The 25,879-nt window shown below is 40.4% G+C and overlaps 1 protein-coding gene across 3 annotated transcripts in view; it reads right to left on the bottom strand.

The window, feature by feature from the left end:
- The window catches only part of zfhx3b (zinc finger homeobox 3b), a 133,347-nt gene that overhangs the window by 15,546 nt on the left and 91,922 nt on the right, over nt 1-25,879 (bottom strand). Inside the window, exons 6-8 of one of the 3 annotated variants that reach the window (XM_063881164.1) lie at nt 11,199-11,306; nt 1,835-1,971; nt 1,066-1,266 (exon numbers count right to left, since the gene is read on the bottom strand). In XM_063881164.1, coding sequence (XP_063737234.1) covers nt 1,066-1,266; nt 1,835-1,971; nt 11,199-11,306 — 446 coding nt within the window. The remainder of the gene's footprint in view (nt 1-1,065; nt 1,267-1,834; nt 1,972-11,198; nt 11,307-25,879) is intronic. The other 2 variants (XM_063881165.1, XM_063881166.1) reach the window with 2 other exon arrangements.

Below are 25,879 nucleotides of genomic sequence, written 5' to 3'. Positions count from 1 at the left end.
TTCCTTAAGGAATGGACCTGAAATACACACATTTTGATATGAGACTTGATTTTGGCCTGATTTGTAGTGAATAATAACATTTCCAATGCTTGTACTCAAATTACATTAAGTGGGGAGACTGTTCATTACATTTTGATTAATCCTTGCCACAATTATTTTAACATATTCATCATGAAATGCCTTGTTTTGACTTGCACACAAGTGATCAAAGACATGGCAAGAGTGTCAGTGGAGTATAAATGAACTGGGAGCGAAGAGACCTGCTCATCTTGAAATTATTAAAAAAATACTAAAACAGATTAAGAATTCCCCTCCACAAATGGCTGTGATTACAAAAGAGCTAGCAAATGATGATGGGCACATTAAGACAATGAAAAAGAAAAGAAAAATTATGCATCCTAAAAAGGCCCAATCATTTCCAATGAGCCAATGGGATTGCCTGAAGCCATTTCACAATTAACCGCATTCTTTGTGTTTGATAAAAGACTGAATGTTGGCAATTTAGAGGGGGGAAGAAAGGAATGACAATTGTTCTCAGAACTACGCAGCCACTCCAGGCTGAGGGATTGATTAACAGCTAGTGACTCATTTTCTTGGCATTGTTGAAGTCGTACACTGGTCCTTGACCTGATCCACTGTCTGCAATGTGAAGGGCCTATACAACATGGCTTTGACTGGCTGCTGTTTTCTATAAATTACTATGTAGGTAATTAAAGACACATTATAGGACAGAGTTAATACAGAACTTGAATTAAAAAAATATGCACAATACAGCAAGACCATACATTTGTTTATCTAGGTTTTGCTTTTCTCCTGTTTTGCATTTCCTAAAGTATTTATGCCCTCTATCTCTTTGCTATGGTGCCGGATGACCAGACTTAACAATTTGCACTTGCCATGACAAGTAAATTCATATCAATTTTACAACACTTTACGTAACCTTGAATTGGTAAAGCAAACCACTCTAATAAATGAATGAAGGATCATAAGAATGAGGTTAAAACGTAAACCTTTCCAATCACACAGTATCCAATCACAGGCATAAAAACATAACAAAGGACTTACTGAGGCAATAAGCTTCTCCACACAGTCAGGGGCCACGCTGTGGAGGTGTGTCAGGTGGAACTGCAGGTGGACCTTGTTGTTGAGCATGTCCTGGCATAATGGGCAACGTAACATTGGCTGGACAGAGTGCTGCGTCATCACGTGCATTCTTAGACGATTCAAGTCCGTGTTGGTGAACTTGCAGTAGGGACACTGGTACATCTGGGTGGCAGAAGCAGGCACAGAGAGGGGGGGAAACAGATCCACGAAGGGTTAATGGGGTGAAATAGGTTCAGCGATCATGGTGGGCCTGCTTGAAGAGGAGCTGTAGATCAGGCAGAAGACTAAGGGCCCCCTTCCCTCAAGCAGGCAGATCCCTCTGATCACAGACAACTGTGTAATACTGAGCACCACCTAGTCTTGGCACCTACTTCAAAGTGCTCCCATCTGTCAAATACTATATCGATTTTCCACCTTATGCACAATTAGCAGTGCAACTACAGCAGAAAGGCTAAAATAATTTTTAGTAGATTTGGGGAAAATCCAGCATAATATTAAAAGGATCAGTGAGATAACTAACTAAACATTATTAGAAGCATATTTTTACATTTCTTCTTTTAATTGATACGGAGGTTTCAAGCTTATAATGAGGCCTTGGTATTTGAGGATGGAATAACCTTTAGCAAGAATCCCTTAATTCAAAGACTTTTCAAAACAGAGGGTTTTATGCATTTTTTAACATCTGAAGACATCAATGATTTGAAAAAATGGTGTGGTTTGTAACTCTTACCTGCTCCGCAGCACTCTTCTCAGCTGTCCTGGGACGCTTTGAGGAAAGAGGGCTCTCCGAGGTCTCCGACCGAGAAGAGGGCCTTTTGGAGGGGACCGGGGAATCTGACTGGTGTCGCTCCGAGTGGCCAGACACTGCTGCACATTCAAACAGACGCACACAAACACGGAGGGATGAGGAGAAGAGAGCAGACATGTCAAGACAAGGTGAGGACTTGGCAGCCTGGGAGCAGGTCAATCAATAACACTGTGGATAAAGGGCTTTGGAATGTCTTTCTTAAATGTGATAAAACTGCATTTAATGGGAATTGGGCAGAGAATGTGTTGTTATCAAACTCATGTCTCCCCATAAAAAAGACCAACATTTTTTTACTTGTGTTTCCATGCGGCTGCACGTGAGCTGTCTCTTTCATTTTGGTTCTTAGTATATCGTACAACACTGTAAACTGCGAAATATAAATTTGCCACAGGGTGCAACTTAAGGTGTCATTACATATCTTCATTCCATGTGAGTTTATAAACATGAGAGGAGGTACAACACATCTTGAAACCTCATCATGCAACTGTTAATCAGTTTATATTCATTCTTGTTTCACATACATTTGATGCTAAAAAGAGCCGATGTAATTTTTTTCCACGCTATAGTTTTGTTTACCAGTCAGGAGATCCTGATATTGTAAAAGGAGCATACTGTACATAAGAATATTTCTATAACATAGCTTCAACCACCTCTTGTGGTCCAAAAAGCTGAGGTCAGGCAGATGGTAAAATTCTGATTTCTGGAAATGTTTAGGGACAGTTCTACCAAAGGTAAATGTTAGTCAATCCGTCAATAAAAGACAGAGGAGGCAGTTTTTAAAGAATGAAGAAATACTGTACATGATTTTTTTTCTTTTTTATATTAGTTGGTCTCAGCTTGGAAAATTCCTCCACTTTATGTTTCCAAAAGCAGGGAAATGCCAGTTAAATTCTCAGTTTCAATGGCATTTCTGTAACAGGTAAACCTTATCTAGTGTTTTCTAGTTTCTATGCAAAGAGAAAAAGAGCACAGCAAGATTACAAAACCTCTTTCCCACTGAGCAAATTTAAATGTTCCCTAAAAGCTAGGTCACATATGACAACAAGCTCTCATTTAAGTTAAATATTTCAAGACAAAAACATGCCATTGGGCTCAAAGAAAGCATCAGTTGGATGATGAGTCATACACAAGCATATTCACAGGATACAGCCATGCTTCAGTTCCCAGTCTGAGGAAATGTAAAAAAGGGCTACATTCTTTGTCGGTTTGCTGCCAATCTATGAACAGATATCTATTATCGTCACCTATACAGCTACCTCAAGTGTTCCACTAGCTCAAAAACTGAATCACATGGCTAATCCATTTAATGAAAACAACACCAAAATGAACAAAGACGCATGTCTGAAGAGAAATGTACACTCAAGAGCCCCTGCAAAACCAATTTAAAATGACTCTACTTTATACAAAATAAGAGAAACTGGTTGCACACAGAAATTCATCAGAGTTGAGCACTCGCTAAGCATTAAGGACTCACAGAGGAGCTACATTCACATGGAGCTAGCATTGGGGAGCTGTAGTATCATCAAGCTTGTCACCAGTGGAAAACATTCACTGTGAAACTTAAGGAGGTGTCTTACCAAACCCTAACAAGCCCATAAAGAGTTAAATGTGGCCTGATTTGTACAGTCCTAGAGGGCAAATTGGGAACAGAGGGCATTGGAAGGGGAGGGTGATTTGGCGGGGGGTCAGGTTAAGCAGGGCTGACCACGCTCCTGCTCAAGACATTAAAATGTCAGCTCCAATCAGGACGAGGGCAGTTGAGCTGATTACCCAGTGGGGGACCTGGCTTTGGACAGAGCAGCCTGCAAGATCTCCCAGAGACACCGGGATCAGCCGGGGAGGCCCCATTAGGGTCCAGTCACAGGCAATCCTATTAAACACATCCGCCAATAAACAAAGGGAAAGTTAAACAAAAGGAACCTCCCATTCCCTGACATTAACCTCTCAGTCATGACGATGTCCTCACCAACTCCACTTCAGTCCACTCCTACTGCAACTGAACTCATCTCTCGAGGAGAACAACGAAAGACATCTATGGTCACTTTCACATCTCAACTATGTGGTTGATCTTTGGACTACTCACGTTGGTGATCATAATTACATTTAATAATGAAAACATATTTGTCTTCAAAAATTAATTATTTCTTTTTCAGGCCTTTTGAGTTAGTTAGTTTAGACCTCTGCCTTGATGGAGAGACAGAAAGTCAAGATGCAGTGAAAGAAAATATGTTCTAAAAGAGAAAAGGACCCAAACAGTAGCCTTAACCAAACAACATCTGTTAAAACTATTAATATCAGATTGCAACTCTTTTAAGCACCTGTTTTTTAGTGTAAAAAAATAATCTTAGCTTTATTTCCACACAGACGGAAAGGAACAAGCGTAGCAGCTGCTTCAGCTTAAATATGTATAATTGCCATTCACTGTGAATGACTTAAGTTTCCTAAAGTAAAAAATGAATTCTAGAGCAGGTAATATATACCGATGATATAACATACTATACAAAAAACCAACATGGATTAAGTAGAGAAACAAGTATCCTCTAAACCTCATGATAAAGGGGATAAACATAATTGATTATAAAGTATATTCCACTTCTACAATTACTCCAAAAGCAGCAGAGAGGTGAAACAAGTGGATGTTTATGCTAAGGCACTGAAGAGTTGCTGTAAAAGGGGCCCATACTGGCTCTCTAGTTCACAGTGTTTTAAGTTTATGTGTGCGTGTGTGTGAGAGAAACACAGAGAGAGCGAGGGACAGATGGAAGGCTGAGCGGCTTACTCAGACACAGTCTTTCTCGTCATGGCCAATTAGGACTCCATAAATCTGATCAATTGCTTCTCTTAAGAACACTACACCATCGTCGGCACCATGACTAACATCCAACTACTGTATCCTGTTTTTCCGTGTCAAGGGTGATGAAAAAAATGACCAAAACATTGCCAAGTTGGGAAATGAAATTGAGTTTTTCTCACTACACCGTCTTACACGGCAGATTGGAAACTTGTGTCCGAGCATTGCTGCGTACACGTGTGACATGTGGTTCTACAATCTGAGCAGGAGATAGAATCAATGACCAAAATATTGGGTCCTGATAAAGCAAGTATAGGACTTTTGGCAGACAAAAATAATGTCAAGAGTGAAAAAAAACGCCTCTTTAGATTTGCTATGACATTGCTTTAGAAAGACCTCAAACAACAGTTCATGTACAGTATATTTCTGCATTTGACCTTGGTGGTTGGTTAGATTAACAATGCTTTTCCCATTCACAAATAGTCCTTTACAGAGACCACTATCGGCTCCCCCTCTGACGGTGACCTTAATGTCTGTCAGGAGTCTGTCTGCTACGCTGACCTCTTCTGCCTGGTCATTACACACAAATCCCCCATCCACACCAAACCTCTTCTGACAGATACACAGGGTGGGTTTTGTTTGAAAGCACAAAAGGCAGGGCATGAGTGGAGAAAAAAAAACCTAAGAGTCAATTAGGTGATTATTAATTCATGCCCCTTTTCCGTAAACCAGAAGCTTTTGCGCTGTCGAGTCCCGTAAGTGAATTGGACTTTGGCACCTCGTCTCACCTCCCATAACTGGACTGTATTATTCAAGCAGCAAAGGGGCTGTCAGCACACTGCACCAGTCTCTGGAGCAATCACAACCTTGTTGTGCTTTTAAGGGGGAAAAAGATGCCTACTGGACAGAGTGACTGACACAGCACAGCACTGACTGAATTAACTACAACAGGTCATCTGACATTGAAATCTTCCAGGAGTGCAATCACAGCTGCCATTAATCCGCGGTGTCCTTGGGAGAGGTTATCCATATTCTCAAACAAGCGAATTACAGTAAACAGTATGTAAAGAAGTGAAAGATGGGAAAAAGATTAGTGATGTTTTGGAATTCCCCTCATACTGGCTGACATGGGGTCCTCATCAACTCTGGAGCCTCTGCCCCCTTATTACCACAGTTCCTGTCTCGCCGTGGCAGCTTCAGGCCCCCGGTTGTTAAAGACATAACCTATCATCCAGTCCGTCTAAGCCAGCGAGGCTGCATAACTTTACTGTCGCTTTGCCCAGAACAGCCACAGTCTGCCAATCAATTTAAACTGAAGCTCAGCCCACAATTCTTCTGCATTTTGAACCTTCCTATACTTTCTGAAAAAATGCCTCTGATCCAAAACTCTCCAAAACCTTTCACCTTCACACTGTAGAGGGCTTCTGACGGGCCTCAGGTCCCTGCAATATGGAAGAAAAATGTATCTGCATTCCCTGTGCAAGTTCACTATTAATATGGAGATGACTCAACTCCCCCAGTGCTACAAGTCATTCTCTTTTAATGCTATGCTAACAATACTCAGATATTGTCTTTTCCTTTTCCCTATTTCTATCAAGGTTTTCAATCTATAGCTTGTGTCAGAGCCCAGAGCAATAAAGGGCAGTGTTACATTTCATCTTGTATTTCTCAGGTGATTATGCTGCATTCGTTAAAAAGAAACAAAAAAAAGAAACGTTGAGTCAAAGGGCGATATTGAAGCTATATCTGAAATCATTTCCTATTATTTATGAAGTCAGAGAAAAAAAAACTTCACTGTGCTGTATGACTTTTATGCAGCCTAACAACATGAGTGCAAGAAAGGCACAAAAAAAAAAAAGAGATAAAGAAATTGAGAGGAGATATTAATTAGCAGAAGCGTTATTAATCTTCAAGCCACTGAATAACAGGGTGACACGACGTTCACCTTTACAGGACGCTTTGAGAGACAGCACTGGTGCTGGCCCATTAGACAACCTGCGGTAAAACTCATAAACACTGAGCTTTCAGGGAGTTGGCTCACAAACAAGGACAATTTATGGCCTATTATCTTCAAAGACAAAAGGAATTACGAATTTGAGAGATGACAAGCACTCAAAGGACGTGATATGAATATGTAAACATTGTCACTGTTCAGCTTCCTGATTAAGCAGACAGAGTACTACTAAGGGTTTAAAAGCAATACAAAAAATCAACCCATGCAGGTCTGCCAGTTCAGAGCAAGAATAAAATAATCTTAAATAATTTGATTGTAACTAACAATACGCATGAATTGTAGCTAATATTAAATCCACATATCTGCACTGTTATATGAAAATGATAACAGAAAATAAATTAAAAGACTGCAATGCCAAGGTGCTGGGTCTAGGGGATGCTAATCGGCACGTTTATTATCCAGAATAAAGGCAGCATCTGCAGCACACAATACAACATCTGTTTCCCTTAAACACAATACACCTGGGTGTGCAAATGTGCATGCAAAAGCACATTTTTATAGACACAGGTGGATGTGGAGCCAAAACACACAGTTGTATAAGCACACCCAGCTGCCCAGTCTTCATTTAAACAGTTTCAAAGTTATAATGTCAACATTTATCTGGTGTGTGTGTGAAAACATACTGTAAAACACACGACAGGTGTGTAACATTCGGTAGGAATAATGCTAAATAAAAAAAGATATGTATTTTACATGTATAGTTTTAACACACAATATGTTTTTCATACTATGAAAAAAAGGGTCAATACACTTTCTCTATAATTTTATTTGACTATTTCTTTAAAGTCTACTGCACATCCCTAAGACCTCAGCATGACACGTCAAGTTAACACATTTGTGCAGTCTGCGGTTCAGTCTGGAATGCATTTAGGTTTAATTATGTATTACAGATCGCACTTTTTTAATTTCCTTTTATCAAGCTCAACACATAAAAGGTACAAGCAATGTTTTCTGGCAAAATGAAGTAGGATAAAAAGCACTAAAAATGAAATGCACTATTTGTATACACGAAGTGTAAAAACAGTGTGCAGCAGATAATCAGTGCTGCATGTCATATTTAATTGGTGCTCCTCAAAACTATGTCAAAATACTCCTACACACTTTTACAGTAACAATTAAGCCCAAGCTAACATAGACAAATTCCAGCATGGCAAGTGATGATAAAAAGGGATTCACAGCACACAAACATGTGCTGTCTGCCGTTAATAGTATTGTGTTTGTTTAAAAAAACAAAATAATTTATATTATAATTATAAATATGATTATTTTCTAATTTCCCAACATTTACAGTAACTAAGCAAGATAATTGAGCTTTTTGCAAAAGTAATTCTGTCCCTCAAGCACTAGTTTTATGCACTGTTGTCCTTACTAAATTCCAATATCTTGTATTGTTTTGGACAATCAAACACAACCAAAAAGACACAGATTCATACAATGCTTTTTAAATAATATGCTGGGCTTTTTCTTACTTCTTTTCCAAAAAACATTAAAAACACTATTTGGCATGTTCAAATAATCATATTACCCCCAACTTCCTGAATGTAAGGACAAGGTATGAAAATGATTGATTGAGATCAATTTCAGGATTATTTTTTACTATACCCTTTCTAATGTCTCCCTTTCAACGCCCCCCTTGTAACCTTCAATAAAACCTTTTCCATATGTTTATGTTAAATATGTCGAATCATATTGTTTCTGCAGGAGTTTTAACAATTCCCCTCCTTCCTTGTCTTTCTGCTCTCTTCACCTTTCTATCCCCCCCCCCCCCCCCCCGCCTTTTTCCGTGCTGCATCCCCATACATTCAGCTGTTGCTAAAATACAGCACCTGCTTTAATGAAGGTAAGAAACCCATTCCTATGCAGAAGCTCTTTCATTTTGTCAGTGCTGTCTCTGCTAGGTGTAGAAGTTGTGAGGGGAGGAGAAGAGGAAAGATCCTCATGGCTATCCATTTATACATATTTCACAAGTAGCATTAAAAATGATCCTTTGAATTACTAATCATGCAGGATGATTAAATTGCAGCATGCATGGCCAACCTGAGCATCTTTGCCAAATGCATTAAGATTTTTGTATTTTACTTATAATTACTTTTCCTGTTATTTTTTATTTTCTTCTCTCAGAATATATGATAATATGCTGTATAATCACAAAAAGTTGCACCACATTTTAGCTTTGGTGCGGGGAGCATATGACATTAACATATGTCTGAATGCCATGTACATGTACATATACTGTATGTATTATATTGAGATAAATAAAAAAATTGCAAAATAATGAAGGCATCTTTCAAAAGATGACAAGCTGAATGCATATGCATTTAACAAAGGCTTCTGATGTACCTCTAAATGATTTTAATGAATACTGAGGAGCTGAGGAACAAGAAAGAGAAAACAAGATTGACAGTGACTTTAAAAAGGAGGAAGCCTTTTTTCTGTGTTCGCTAATGCTGTCTGTCTGACAGTGACTGTCATTTGTAAGGAACAATGTTGTGCTCTGTTCCAACAGCTACATGACAATGATGAGAAGAAACACTTCAGTAGTTCTAATGATGGACCTAAGAAACAGCTCAGCCTCAGACAGTGGGAGACCGAACACCTTTCAGATAAATAACAGGTTGGCCAAGACGCTCCGACACCATTTTTTAACATGCACACTTTTTTGTGTGCCTACTGTAGAAACATCTTCAGACAATCACTAGCCCGAACAAGCGCTCCTCTGTTTACTGAATGCATTGTGAGGTCTCCATGGCTTTTTTTGTTACAAGATGGTTTTCTGCACTTCCTTTGAATGGGCATTGTATTCATCAATCACAAAAAGTTTGAAGTACAAAAAGGGACACTTCCATTAAAATACAGCTGTCTACCTTTCGCTGACAGCACAGCCTTGAACCCACCACCCCAACGTAGCCATCCTGCTTTTCACTGACATCAAACAGAACCTCAGACCTGGTTCCCTAATGCACATTCTATTTTTAACTAAGCGTTTCTAATAAACTGCTGGGAAGCTGTACATTTTTCATATGCAAGCACCTATTTCCTTTGTGAAAACACAGAAACACACTTATTTGGTGATTAGCGACTGACAGAGGGGAGGAAAGGAACTGAATATGCTTGTATCAAATTGCATGCCTTTCAAAAAGGAGGAATCCTAATGCGAGGAGTCGTCTTCCTGTGCACCACAGGTATGAGTGAATTATTAATCGGCCAGCTCATTTTAATGCTTTTTAAAGTGCTTTATTTTGATGTGCTAAAACATACTTTTAGCCATATTCAGTCAGGCATGCATATCATTATTCCTTCCATCAAAGAAGAGTGTCGCCCTTTCAAAGAGCACAAACAACTCAGCCTCATTTAAAATAGAAGTTCGAATATCAAAGACATTTTACAAAGGCTGGGCTTCAAACACTGTGATGAAGTTTTTTTCCTACACTTGATAAAAAAACTTAGGTATGCAAAAGGTCCGAATTGTTTTCCAGCTTTTAACCTGACTAGTGTAAATCAAAACATCCTGCAGTAACACAAGAAGTTAGACAAGTGAGAAGCATCAATCCATGCCTGTTACTGTTCAGTGTCATCATTATCAAAAATCTCTTCTACTGAATAAGAGATGTCTTGACTACAGTCCCAATATTGTTTTTCAAACACAGGCGTAGCCAGTTATTTCTGCTTTCAAAAGAATAATGCAACTATGATACAATAAGTAATCAACTGCTTTCGATATAATAAGATGCAGTGTTGCACATACACTGTATATGGTAGGGCCTTCGAGACCTCAATAATACCAAACTTCAGACAAAATAAAAATAAAAACTCACAGAGCTGTGATTGTCATAGTTATCCCAACAAAGAGGGAACAACAATTCCATGCATGCTGAACCATTCAAACGGGAAACTTTGTATGAATACTTTTAAGATAAGACCTTTACCCTTGGTCAGAAATAGTTTAGGCCTTAAGCTCCACCCTTCACCCTAGGCCCAACCCCCTGCTTAGGACTGACCACCTACACCTGTCAATATAAAAGCCCAAAGATAAAAGCACCCTGATCCAATAAGGTTGAACACAGGTAAGTCTTGTTTGTCACCCTGTGTGTGTTGCTATCACATGTGTGTACAAACAAGGCCCAGCTGGAATTACACATACAGGCCCATCTCTTCCCATCACCTATTGAGCAAAGACAAAACATTGGTCACATGTCATCCCAACATATTATCTAATTTGATATTTTATCCTAACTGTATCAGATGGGATTTATTGCCTGGAAACCTGCAAAAAGTGTACCCTTTGAGCGCTAGAATTGGACTTAGGGAAATCTTTTTTTTCGAGTGTGTGTCATGTCTTAAAAAGACTTTGAATATTTTTTGTTAGAATAGGTTGTTTAATTAGACAAAAGGCCTGTTGTTCAGCACCATTGAGGTGCAGGGCCACATGTTTCCCATGAATAGTGTTCCCTAAATGAGTGTGGTGTAAATATTGGCCTTACCTGTCCCTTTGGTGAGCTCCTTCTCCCCCCCACTTTCTCTGTCTTTGGTTTGGTCCTCCTGGTCTGTGGTGGTCTCACTAGCAGCCTCCACATCCTCACTCAGCTCTCCTGAAGGGGGAGGGAGGATGGGATATGTAAATTACCACGCCATCAGAATTGGTGGAAGCACTTAAAGGGACGGCAGCGTTTTTTTCTATAGGAGCTCGCAACAATTACATATGCTGACACACAGTTGCAAAGCTAGCAGACAAAGAGGGCAGAATCTGCTTTCTGCTCTCTGTCCTGTGCTGTCTGATCATCACTGTGAAATTTGTTTTGGCAAGTATTTTAAAATCAGAGTTGAATAACAGTGAAGGATTAAAGGCATATATTTATTAATTATATTAATATCATTATTACAATTATTTATGTTGTTTTGTAATTGTTATTATATTAATATTTGAATTGCATCAAGAGCTTATTTATTATATTTCTCCATTTTTTAAGACCATGACAAATATGGTTCCCTCTGTTTAACGTGGTCATAAAACTGCGGAAAAAAGAACACATGTCCTGAAGTGGGCAGATGGAAAAAAAAATTGTGAGCGCTATTCTTCAAAAGGAAGACCTTATAGTAGACAAGCCCCCATTTTCTTTCCCACACATGAACACATATATTACTGTGCTATCTGCAATCTGTTACTTACCAATACAATGCATTCATTTCGCATCTTCTATCCTACTATTGCAACAACAGCAAAAAAATCATAAATATTTAAAACTTTCAGAGCCACAATTCATTTTAGTTTTATGCCAAGTCAAAGGCACAAATCCCCTGTAACCGCCTTAAAAGCCTCAGCTCGATATATCAGGCCATTTAGGAGCATTGAAGTCCAAACAATGGATATCCGATAACGCCATTTGTAAGTAACACACAGAGGAAAAGATAGCAAAAACAGATAATAAAAAGGGCATCAATCTTGTTTATTTCCCTCTAGTGCCCCCTGAACATCCCTTTGCCTGTTAAGTTTGTTTAAAAGTAGTGGGACTTGCATGCAATAGCATTGATTTGACAACAGTAAACTAGGCCGCAGTCAATAGCTCCTATCAGTTATTACACACGTCAGCTAATTCTCAGCAAATGTACTTAAATGCTCTTTTGAAAATGCTTTCATGCTCAGGTCTCTACTCTACGAGCTATTGATATATTGACAATGCTACAACAGCTACTGAAATATCCTGTTCAAGTATTCAGCCCTGCAGTCATCACGCATCCAATCTTAGCTCACCACATGACTACCCACAGCCGAAACCACTTTTATGATGATACATTATCCCCAAAACTCACTGTTTAACATGTCAGTTGTGAAACATTGCCCATACTGTACACAGAGTTGACATTGTGTTCGTTCTCAAACTCCGGTTTGTGTCATTATCACGGATACACTTTGAAGACTCATATATTTCTGAACCACACTGCTATTCTAACAGTCCCTTTCCTGAGACAAGTCTTACTCATAGATACAATATTCAGATGTTTTTCTCTTCGTAAGTAAATAGGGATGCATTATGCAAACAAGTCATGTTTATGAAAGAAAAATACATTTAAGGAAAAACTGTTTTTTACTTGACATTTCATTCTCTGCTGTGTATGCTAAATAAATTCAAGTGTTTTTTGTGTAGGCTAAAAAAAAGGTTGTGTATTTAAGAATATCTGCAACGAGTTCTGCTATTTTATTTTTAAAAAGGCAAATACAAAACTGGCTTGTTTTTTAAAGGTTGAATGAATACACACCGGCTACAGAATCATGTAATTGTATTATCCATTATTTTTACATATGGGGTTATCCAGTTAAAAAATAAATAAAATCGAAGCCGTTGAAAAAACCTTTGTATTACCGGCAGGAAGAGAGCAATATCTTCCATTTCCAGCTTGCTGACAGAAACGCTGTAGCACACAGCTTTCTGAGCGGAGTGATTGGTGAATGCTTTGTGTTGTTACACATTATAGCTAAAGGCCGATCCTGTGATCCAATGATCGTGTGTTTAAATAAAGATATTTAAAAGGGATGACTGAATCCTTGTATAAAAGTATATTTAAGTGTTCCCTCGATCCCACACACATGAATACATTTTATTCTTTTATTTTTAACCATGTTTCTATTATGTTTCCAAGGCAACTCATGAATTCCATCCAATGCGGCCTATGCTGGTGAGGCGGATCTGAAACATTCCCAGAAAACCAGAGATCTATTACAGAGTCCCGAAATCACATCTAAATCCTGGCTGCATACATATTCACATCTCCTGGAGAATTAGGATACTGCAGAGCTGCATATGGGCTCAGATTACAAAATAATCCCCAGGTAAATTTTTTCACCTTTAAAAACAGGGTAAGGTGTCATTTTTTAGCTATGTGACACTTGCAGTAAGACTAATTCCCTTCCTACACATTATTACTCACTTTGTGCTTTAACATTACTGTGATAGGCAGCCAACAGCCTGATGCTATTCAGAGTCCCTGCCCACCCCTAACTTCCTGCACACAACCATGCTGCCATAATATCTTTTCCTCCATGTGCTTTACATGCTTCTTTATTTAGATGTTTAATCAACGTATAAGACCATTCTAACACACACAACACAGAGCCCTGTCCATCATTTATGCAGAAATGCAGACATTTAATTCCAGGAGCAGCATTACATCTTTAAGTGGCAAATAGCTTTGCCCATTCCTCATCTCATCTCCAATGGTATCACAGCATGATTAAAGCCAGGCCCACCATAATTAATGAAAGGTCATGAGTGGCCTAAGAGTAAGATGCAAATGGAAGAGACACTAAAACTGTAACCAAAGATTAACTCTGGAAATAGATGAGGAGAAACACTCAAAGCTATGGCAGCAGGCCATTTCTAACCCAAATCTAAGAGATGTTAAGGACAATAGCTTGAAGGTTGTCTTCTAATTAATTGTCTTCATTAACCATCCTAATACAATGATATGAAACAGTTCCATTAATCTAATCATGCGAGCTGAATAAGCCCTTTGCCGACACAGAGATTACACTCATCTGTTCTGAGCGTATAAATATCAGCTTTGCTCTGCCAGTCACTCAGTGGGGACAGTCCATGGGCTCTCTGTTCCAGCATCTCGCAGACAGACACGTGCAGACCTTACGAACACACTCTCTCTCTCTTTCGCACACGCACACACACACACACACACACACACACACACACACACACACACACACACACACACACACACACACACACACACACACACACACACACACACACACACACACACACACACACACACACACACACACACACAGCAGCAGCAGCAGCGTTCCCCTCTTGTGTTTTGCCTGTGAGTGCAGGAGCTTAATCAGGCCCATAGGTGTCACTCTATACAAGCTGGGAGAGAGCGACTTGCTCACACACATTAATGAGGTGCGGGGGGAAGGGGCCGAGCAGCAACACACAGAAGAACAAACGGGGAAGGGGAAAAGGGAAGAAATATGTGGAGACGACAAAAGCAGATGCTATGCAAGAGGCGTCCGGTGAAGATGAGACACTGAAAATGGCAAGATTACCTTCAGATGACAGAGAGCAGCCTTCCTTTCCCCTGAAGAGCAGTGATTACACTAATGCTAATCAGACTGACAAGCACAAACGGCCTAATAAATAATTGATGGTAACCACTGCACTTTCCAGTATTCCTTCCCAGACTGTAGAGAAGAGCAGCAGCAAGTAATAATAGTCACTCTAGATATCTTTCACTAGGTCAGGCTCCTCCTCTATCCTCGGCCTCAGCAGAATACACTGCTATGATGATAACTGCCTTTCTTAAAGTACAGAATTCCAGTCCTACCTGAGAAGGGTTGCAGTCTTCCTCAAACAGCAGTGTCAGGCTGCTCTTTTTTGTTGCATATACAGTCACCAACACTGTCTTGTCTGTCTCTCTTGGCTTTTGTATAAGTCCTGAAGAACCAGCGCGGGGGCTGAGCTGAGCTTCTCCCTCTCCCCAGCTCTCGAGTGGGGCTGAGCTCTGCTTCTCTCTGGGCTCTTGTGTGGAGCTGTGTGTCTAAGCTCTCATTACTCTCATTATGATTATTGAGGCTGTTGTTATCATTTTAACCAGGTGTCAGAGGACTGCACTGTAAATCAGAGAAGTGAGCCCCCCCCCCCCCCCCCCCCCCCCTCTATATCCAGGGCCGGACAGCTTCCTTTTCTTTAACGCTGCACTGTCGGATAAAAAGCAATCTTATTTCACACTTCACAGACTCTATCTTTCTCCCCGACTTTCTCTTTTAAAAATCCCCCTCTTGCTCCCCCCATCATGCCTTGCACCCCTTCCTTATATCAAAGTTGGCCTGACTCTGGACTAGAGGGTGAAAATGAAAGTGACAGGAGGGTACCATGGGACAATGAGACACAGGACCCATGCTGAGGGCTTTCATGCATTGTCCGCTCCTCATATCAGCACCTCTGTACCCCGTACGCAAGACCCCCCTTTTAAAGCAATACACACACACACACACACACACACACACACACGCGCGCACACACACACACACACACACACACACACACACACACACACACACACACACACACACACACACACACACACACACACACACACACACACACACACACACACACACACACACACACACACACACACACACACACACACACACACACACACACACTCTCTTACTCCCTCACAGACGCTCCCTCTGAACATCCTCACAAGCTACCTCTCATAAAACCACAACAGAGCAAAACATGCCCACAATCTAGCCAGAGACATGAGGGGCTTTTGCTTATGAACACCTAATAAACCACAACAAGGTAATACCAGTAATTGTCTTGCCACTGCACTAAAAAGCATCAAGCTGAGTTAAAATGTGGACAAGTGTTATGTTAACAAAAAATGTGTTTTAAATATGACACTGACATGCACTTTAATCAACCATGTACACTTTTATATGAACATCAAATTTAAATATGAGAAACATTTGGAAATGCAAACAGCAATATTTAAAATTACTAATATAAATATCACTGCACCATAACATCAATGTAGTAAAATGTCAGAAAACACACAAAACCTGCCATACACACAAAAATGAGAGTGTATCTGCCTCTGTACTCTTCTCTCGTGCTCTCACTCCCTCTCTCCCACACACTTTCACATTTTGAAAGGAAAGAAGAGTAAGCTACCTCAGTGCTGCTGGTCGGAGTTACGTGTTAGATTCCTGACCTGTCTATGGGGGGACTCGCTGGCCTCTCCCTGCTGGCCCTGCTCTGACCTCAGGATCTAAATGTGAATGAATACTTTGTGTCTCCATGGGGCTAAGGGCAGGAGGGAGAGAGGAGGAGGGTAGCAGAGGAGGAGGCGCAGGAGATGGAGGAGGGGTGCGGGGTTAGGGCAGCTAATAACTAAAAAACTTTAACGGCAAGTTAATCACAAACAGCAGTGATAGCTCACACTGCCCTAGAACAATATCGTGGCTTCCCCTCCTCCACCGCTCCACCGCTCTCCCGGTGGTGCCTGCTCATCAAACCTCCCATAGGTCTTCCACACAACACTTAATTTGATCCCCCTTGCCTTTCAAAGTCACTGGCCATTTTAAAGTATGCTCAGCACATTCAGGTCACAAAGAGTCATACACAAAAGTCATGCATTCTTTAACATATAAAATACATTCAGACAGATACAGAAATAGCTAAATTGGCTGCTTTTTCTCTGCTCCTGATACTCAGTTAGTTAAGAACTGTTATTAATGTATTAAATGTGTTCCCTAACGTGATATCTCGTGGGAAATGATACTAATTAGAAATATTTCTTGTGATAATGGCATGTTTAGATACATGGCAAATAAAGTGGATAAAGTATGTGCCGCTCTATTTCTTTTCTCTTTGTGTTTTACTTGAGTGATGAAGGAGAGGAGGATCTGGGTTAATGTGGCTACACAGGGAGTGAGCATTCAGGGACTGCTCATGCTTCTGTCCCGGTTGACACAAACACACACACACACACACACACACACACACACACACACACACACACACACACACACACACACACACACACACACACACACACACACACACACACACACACACACACACACACACACACACACACACACACACACACACACACACACACACACACACACACACACACACACACACACACACACAGTGACTTCCTTGAATGTCCAAGATGATGATCGTTCGCTAACGCATATTATGTCCACAATGGAAGATGCAGGCTGTACTTTTCCCTGCTAGGATGGTGGACTAAAAGCCTGGATAGGGGGCAAAAACATCACTGGGCAGTGCTCTTCCATCTACTCTGCCTGAGGGACATTGTCCTGCACAAAGAGTCACTCTGCCTTTCTGCCACCCCCCGCCATGCATTTATGCTTGTCTCCTTCCACTGCTGCCTCCTCTTAAATCAACCTCCTTTTACTAATGCATCTTTTTCTTTTTCCTCCAGCTCACACTACAATGCCTTCACCTATTTGCAGCTATTCAAAGGGACCAAACAGAACTGGGGTGGGTTGACAGAGTGTGGGGGTGGCTGAAGGGGTGTCTAGAAAAGAGGGAAAAAAAGCATCACCACTGTCATGAAGGGCAATCACATCAGCTCTGAAATATTCACCAGTGGGTTGGAAAATGCGATGGTACAGTTATGACAGGCGAACAGGCAACTCCCCCCACTCTAGCCCACAGCCCCCCGTCCCTCTCTCCATCAGGGCGGAAGCGTGGTGGACACTCTGAATATGTATAACCCGGAAAATGTATTGATTTTTCATTTGGCAAAAAAGGGACACAAAAATCACATAACCTGAAACTGTCACAGCTCTTTTGTTCATAGCTCATCTCTCCTGATGTTTGGCTTTTGCCACAAACTCTCTTTAATTACCAGGTACAGCAAGCTTCAGAGCCTATCTCCACAGAGACCCAGCCACATACAGCCTGCTGGGCTTAACAAGACAGCACACATCTATTATATATGACATACACCCAGCAGCTTTTGTTTCATATCTGACTAATAAGCGCACTGAATATGAATATATCCACAGTTTGTTTTGTTATCATACACAAGATATAGAGCAAAAAGCTCTCTTGAAGAAACCTTGAAAATTAAAAACAAAGTATGCCACATTAGAAACTGCAATACTATGTTAAAAACAAATGCTGTACCTAGGATTAATTTGATGTGCTTTTCTGAACTAGTTCTGCTTTACATAGTAATTATTTTATCGATCTTAGTTTACCCAGGTACAGGCAGGTGCTTGTATGTTTGTCTGAGTGTGCACACTTGTGTGTGTGTGTGTGTCCATTAACAGGTACTTATCTGTTTATCTCTCCTTTTAGGCACTGCAGGCCAGTACAGTGGACTGTCTGAAAAAGATCTCTGCCTGTCGATTTATCGAATGCACCATTTGCATATCTTTGTAGTGCATCCATCTGCCTGTGGACTGTTCTGTGGAGGTATTAGCTCAGAAAATCAATGTTGCCATGGTTGGATGTATGTAGAGCCTACCTCGGCGCGTGTTAGGAGTCCGGCTCACAGCTCCCACATGGGTCCTATTTAAATGAGTCCTGCCGGCTATGGCTCTTCTGCTGGTCTTTCAATTTTTGTAAACTTAAAGTACATAAACACATTTCTCAGCAAGCCCCTCCATAGTGGGCTGGTTTGCCATTCACCTCGATGGTCATCCTGTCTGCATCCATAGCAAAGGGGCTAACCAGATGTTTGTTTATGAAAGCGTACGCCCAGATAAAACAGAATAAGACACGGTTATGAATACCAATTTTTCTAATCCATTTTTATCCCAAATATAAAATCTAGGGTATCATTGATGTGTGTTTGCTCTCAAAAGTTTACCGGCTGCTACATTCAGATGTTTCAGGATAGTTGAGAGGAGAGGTAGAGGATAGCGGTCTGGGGTTTTATCTTACTTTTTTATAACGCCCATTTAAAAAAAAAAATCATACACAAATGTAGTACAGATATAACCTGAGACACTTTGTTTCTCACGATACTGTAATTTTCTGGTAGATACTGCAGTGGATACTCTTGGCAACTTTTCTTCTAACAACCACCCCAGCTGGTTGGTCATAGCTAATTGCTAAAGAAATCCAATGATTACACTGCACAGGCACTTTAAAACATCCATGAGAGTGCTACCACTTATTGAAAAAAAACTCTTGCTAGCTCTATCCATTCAGTTTCTAATACAAATCAAACACAGGGAGCTTTCTTTCACCATTTGTCTTTCTTTCTGTTCCTCTTTGCATGGCCCATCCATTACTTTCAGATGAAATATGAAAAGGCAATATCCTCTCTGTGTTTGTACTGAAGCGTAATGCGATTGTGTTGTCATTTATAGGAAATAATCGCAAACCTCTCTTTCATTTTCCAGTTCAAATAACCATGAAAAATTAGCCTTCAATGTCAGGGAGGACAACAAAGGGATGCACACAGACTATTGCTTCACCACCGCGCTTGACATTTCTCCTTAATAGGAAAACGGGTGGTTGTTTCTATCTTTCTTTTTCAATCTTTTTCTTTTTCTAACCTCATTTTTTTCCCTAATTAAAAAGTTCTGCAGTTAGATCTCTGTAAATCGTTTGTGCGTCTTTGTTCACTGTCGAGCGTCTATATGTGAAAGTTGGAGGGTTAGAAAACTCTGGTCCCATGCACATTGCACTCTGTTCATTAGCACCTTTACCCCTTTCTGCTAATGGCTACTGTTGGAGGGAGATGTCGCCAGACAACCACTACGGGGCCTAGGTCGCCGTGACTACCGTCCAGCAGCCTGATAGATAAATAATTCAAGAGCTATCAGACTCCCTGGCAGCAGAGCAGTCCCAAAAACACACACTTAGGACACAGCTTGTAAAGGCCTTTCTAACGGATCAGCATTTAGCCCTTACAAATGATGTACAACCAGATGTCTGTACAAGACCCCACACAATTAGCCTTAGCAGTAGTCAGAGGATCTTTTAATTTAGAGAAATCTTTATTTTCAGTGTGAGCAACAAAGTAATGGTAATTGCTTTCTGTATTACTGCCATTAAAGGCTTAATAGGCAGGTTGTTTTCCACTGTAATTATGTACAATACAATCAACCAACTTTGCAGTGCAATTATTGGAGATGCATTTAAACAACTTTATGTTTTGCTTGTAACAACAGGAATAGAGAAAGTGACTTAAACTGATTATCAATACTGCAAGATGTGTACTGTTGGTATGTCAAATGCTTGCTATTATTTTAGTTCATGAGGAAGAATATATCAGATCAGTATTTTGCTAGTTTATAATTCTCAGATGTCTTCATACAGGTATATGTTCATCAAAGCAGCTAAGTCAACATTTGACAAGGTTATGTCTCAATCAAACTGGAATCAACACATTTATACACGCAGTCATATATTGTTTTACCCCCGAAAGACTGACACTGAATTGCTACAAAACTTCAAAGACACAGAGACTACCAGCAGAGGTCTGCACCCTTCTCTGGGTTATAAGGCATCAATGCTGTCCTCTTTTTCCTTTGCTTTATTTTTTATCTTAGGAGTGAAGGAACGTTTAAACTATACACTATATCAAATGACTCCTATGCTTTGCTAACATAATACTTTATTCTTATATGCATAATTTTAAAACTGGTTTCTATCTGGCAATATGGCTTTTGATGCATATAATGAACATTTGTCTCAAAAGGCTAATGAAAGAGTCTCATCTCGTGCAATTAGCTGATCCTTTATTCACTTTTTGTAATGTATTAATTTTTATCACATACCTCTGGCAGAATTATTTATATATTTGATTATGCGCACACCTTACAGCCTTAATTACTAAATAGACTCAGAGCCAGATGATGGGATGCAATGGACCAACTCAACCATCATTTCAACTAGTTATCCTTCTTATCTCAGTGGTACATCCCATCTGTATTAATCTGAGCCTAATCAGTAGGCCATATTGCTTTAAGCTTTCAATTTTTACCTGAAATATAAAAATGCATCAAAATGAAACTCAACAGAGCACCCTGCATGACAGCTTTTTTCTTGCTTTAAAGCTGATGTATCTCTTTCTAACAACACTTTGATTATACGAAGAAACCTCCATCCAAACATGGACGACATGTGCATTTGCATTACAGGTATTTAAGCAAACCTGGTTTTGCCTGTTTCTTCAAAACATGTTATAATACGGTAAAAGTGGGCTGGAAGCTTAGAGAGAGGTGGGACCATGCTGCCCGCTGTGCTGCTCTCCAGAGAAAGAGACTTTTGGAGTGATTACAGTCAAACACTGCTACTTAGCTATCTTTGGCTCAGCCACAGGAGAGGCAGAGATAGGCACGGAAAAAAATTAAACTGATGATGTGGCTAAAAGATGGGCTTAAATAATCAAAAAGATTATTACACCTGATACTGTTCACTTAACGGTTACCGCAAAATAAAACAAAAAGGAAACCTAGGACCCTCCAGTAGTAATCGACAAAAGATCATAGGAGGAGCACCAAGACTGATGTCCACTAGCTGCAAAACAACAAAGTACATTCTTACCAAACACTGTCAAGACCAGCTCTGTAGGGGTAGAGATATTTTTAGAAACATTTCAAATGCCCTTGGATTCCGAAGCGGAGGCCAATTAAATAGCTTTGCAGCATCCATTTTGTGCCAAGTGAACAGGTATGAGCAGGAGGAGGGAGGGGGATGATTTGATGGCAGCAGGGAGGCAGAGGGGAGAGAGCGCACTGGCAGGTATGTGTCGTACCTGATCAGCAAACTGCACTTAATATAGTTATAATTTATGCACATTGTTGAAACATTATGATGACACAACATCACATAATTGAAGGTAACTTTAACTTTTACAGGAAACGGTTATGTTAATGGTCTAAGGATCACATCTTTTTTTTTCTACTTGCATTCTCATCGGTTGAGTGCTGACTGTGCATGTAGGCACATGTAAATGAGCAGGTTGGTCAGAATTGTGGGGTTCGTAGCTCTCTAAGGCACGGTCAGGGATTAACAACACCCTGCCCTATGGAGACCAGGTTTGCTGCTAAATTGGCACTGTGCTATACCACATCTTGCATTTCTATTGTATGCATGTCTACGGTTGCTGTTGTTTTTATAATGGATGCCGTTATTGTCCTTGCTGCAGAAGACTCTTCTCACTCATTAGCCAGAGGTTGGCGAGTTAGGGGTGAAAGCCCAGTAAGGTATGAAATTAATTATTCATCTCAGTGGTTGGTTCTCGGGAGCTGCTATGGTGCCAGAAGCAGGGACTCTAACTAGCAGGAGTCTGCCTCTGGAGGACCGATGGAATAAATAATTGAAAAAAAAATGTTATGCCATGGGTGTCAGTTACCAGGAGAAAGCAAACACTAATCACCAAACTAATCATTTAAACAAGCTGCCTACAACAATAGAGCTCTCTGTGGATTCACGGTTCTTCCCCTGTGTACTGATCCAACATCCTAAAGCTCTATCATGTCCTCAGTGTAGTTCGTGCTTCTTGCTCATGAATTGGCCCAGATACAGCCCCCTCCTCTCCATTCAGCCATGGCTTCTGCTGGCTCCAGCCAGGACCAGTGGCCTCCTGAGAAAGGCTGTGATAAGAATTCATTTCTTCCTATTATGTGCTCTTGTCCACTGCCTCAGTTCATCAGTTCAGTGCAACCAAGTCAATGAAAGGGCCTGTAATGAAGCAATCAGATGCAGCCTGGTTCTCTGGGCCCAGCACTCCATTCTACCCTCCCAGACCCTAGCTCCCAGTGCAGAGTGTGCATTGGGGTGGGGGGTGGTGGTGAGGGGGGGAATGGACACAGTCTGCACGACATTAATTCAAGACCTTGCCTTTCATAGACTGGAGGATAAGCTGCTCTCACATGTGCTTCACACCAGGTCTGCTGTCTCCTGTGGATTCATAGAATCATCCAGTTTAAGAGAGCCCCATTAGTTTAACTAGGCCTCAACACTGTAACTAAACCAGCCAGACAGGTTTCTGTTGGATTCAATGCCCAGGTTACCAGTGAAGGTGGTTTGATGGAGCTCTTTAACCTTTTCACTCCATTGTGTCCACTGCCATCCCGTCTCTCCTGCCTCTACTCTTACATCTCTTCAACATGTGGAAACTATTATGAGGAGTTTGGGAGAGGAATGTATGTGTTGAATCTTAATCGCTGCTTTAAAGTAGAGGATTCTGGGTCTCCTTTGTCTTTTAATGCTGTGAAAGTCTCATTTCGAATTAAAAAGGGTCTTTTTGATCCACCTAATATTGTTTTCTTTCCCTTCAGGGGCTGGAAATGGTTACTGTTATCTTTGATCAGCCTCTCTTCTTTTTCCTCTCTTAGACACACACATTTACAGTGCAAACACACATGGTAGTTGTATTTTATGGTCTGTGCTACGGAGTGGTCAGGGTTCATTGCTAGGGTGCCAAGGCACAAAATAACAGTACTTAAAGAAGGAATAAGGGCTGATTCAGAGCAACAATGGTGCTTACCAGTCACTAACACACCTAATGCAGAGAGAAACTTGGACTCTATAATACTTAAAACATAAGGGTTTTCCCAACTCCCATATTTCCCCCTTCATCTTCTCGATCTTTACCTGCTTTTCCACCCTCCGCAGTTCACCTGCTGCCAGTTTTGGCAGAAAGACCCTGCGGCTGGATTCTACCTGACAAGAGCTCCTTAACAAGCAGCAGTCATTAACCTCAGGAGCAGGCAGCTGCCATGTGATGTAGTGCACTCGGCCTGCTGCAGAAGGGCCCTATTGATCCAAGACATACTTGGTGCCTTCCTGGATGTTTATAATCAATATGCAAATGGCCCGCGGCATTGATTCAATATTAATTTTCAATTAAGGAATTCTCAGGGGTCCTTAGGGGTCAATACAGAACTATTCAGAGCAAAGGCTTGAGCAAGTTGCAGGCATTGACGTTCCTCCACCCAAGACAACTTACTTACTGTTTATTTAGCCTGCCCTCCTGTAAGTCCCGATTAAGGCTTCGGATAATAGGCTGAGAGACAGATGGGCCTTTCTGCACTACTGCAACACTCATTACACAAACTGGATTTTGGGCTAACGGGCCTGTACTAACTAATAAGTCATCATCTCACACTTAGTTCTATTTCTTGTTTTGTCAAGTCTGTTTAGGTAGGAATACCTAAAGTAAAAAAAAATACTTTCCCATTAGACTATCTGTTTTACGTTACAGAAGATCTCCCCAAATACATAAAAAATAATAAATAAATATATATTCGAATACACACTTAGTGTTAGCTACTTAAATACACAACAGAATTAGCACATTAAAGTGATGCTTATGCCTTACACGGTTAAACAAACACTTTTTCAGACAAGCTTACATTATTAATTGAAACCAACTGCAGCCGCCATGTAATGCTCAAAGAGTGAAAAGCATTTACTGTAAATGGGAAGAGGAAGGCATGGAGGGTAGGGCCCAGCAACCAGAAGGACTGCCTTTTACTTAACACTCCATTGTTTCCATAGTCAGACTTACAGTAATTCAACAACACTCACGCAATACTTTCCTCTTTGTTCTTTCACAATAAACGTAAACTAAAATGCAAAAAACTCTGTTTTTCTTACAACCTATGAGGATGAGATGAATAGAAATGTTGAGCAATGAATGAGGTAATGGATTCCAGGTAAGACAATTCTTACTTTAAGCCATAGAAACAATAGTATTGATTAATAAGCCTGCTATTATTTATGTACAGACAGTGTGTCTATCACAGGGAGCTGTGGTTTCTTATTTGGCTCTGTCTCTCTGGTTGACTCTTTGTTACAACTGTCAAGACAATCAGGCTTCTATGGCTATTGACATGCACTATAGACACATTATTCACCACAAGATAGACCGCATGCAACACGTATAATTATTATTATTATTTGTAATAATTACAAGGTTCTGAATTATTGGCCAAAAAAACAGGTTTGTTATATGACAATCCTCTGTAATCATCAGTAAATTGTATTGTTTCCTGAATAGATGGGGACTTTTGAAACCTCCAGAAGACATAGACATCTAGGGGACTGCGAAAAATAAACAGCATTCATACAATAACAATAAAGTTTCAGCTCTACCAGCATGAAAGTAAAAATTAGATTAAATTAGAAAAGAGCTTTGATTACTTTTTCTGGTTCTGTAACATCAAGGCTGATACAACAAATAACTAGGTGTCATTTAAATACAATATTAAAATGTAACTATTTTCAAAATTGATTTTCAATTAGTTTGATAACCTGTGCAATTACTTCACAATATTTGTATTCCTTTATGGGCTGTGAATAGACTGGCAGAGCGCAATCTTACAGCAATGTTAACTCTGAGGCAGTAAAGAGGCAGCATGAGAAAATGACTAAGAGTATAACAGAGATAACCTGGTTGGACTATTTGCTGCACTTTCCTGTAGATGCACTGCCTGAGGTAATTGGTTTAGGGATAACATTAATTACCACATTGCTCATTAATGGATGAAGCCTTTATTGGTTCCATTGATCAGCAGGACCTGTTAGCCATCATCCTAAGCAATGGTGGATGTAACAAGCTTACATATTGGCATATCAATTAATGCAATCAATTCCTGTCTAGCAGTTGCCATTTCCCCTGTCTACCCCTC

The sequence above is a fragment of the Eleginops maclovinus genome, chromosome 4 (genome assembly GCF_036324505.1).
Source record: "Eleginops maclovinus isolate JMC-PN-2008 ecotype Puerto Natales chromosome 4, JC_Emac_rtc_rv5, whole genome shotgun sequence".
NCBI lineage: Eukaryota > Metazoa > Chordata > Actinopteri > Perciformes > Eleginopidae > Eleginops > Eleginops maclovinus.
The sequence above is the reverse complement of the archived record's forward strand: the minus strand, read 5'-3'. Positions and strand labels throughout refer to the sequence as shown.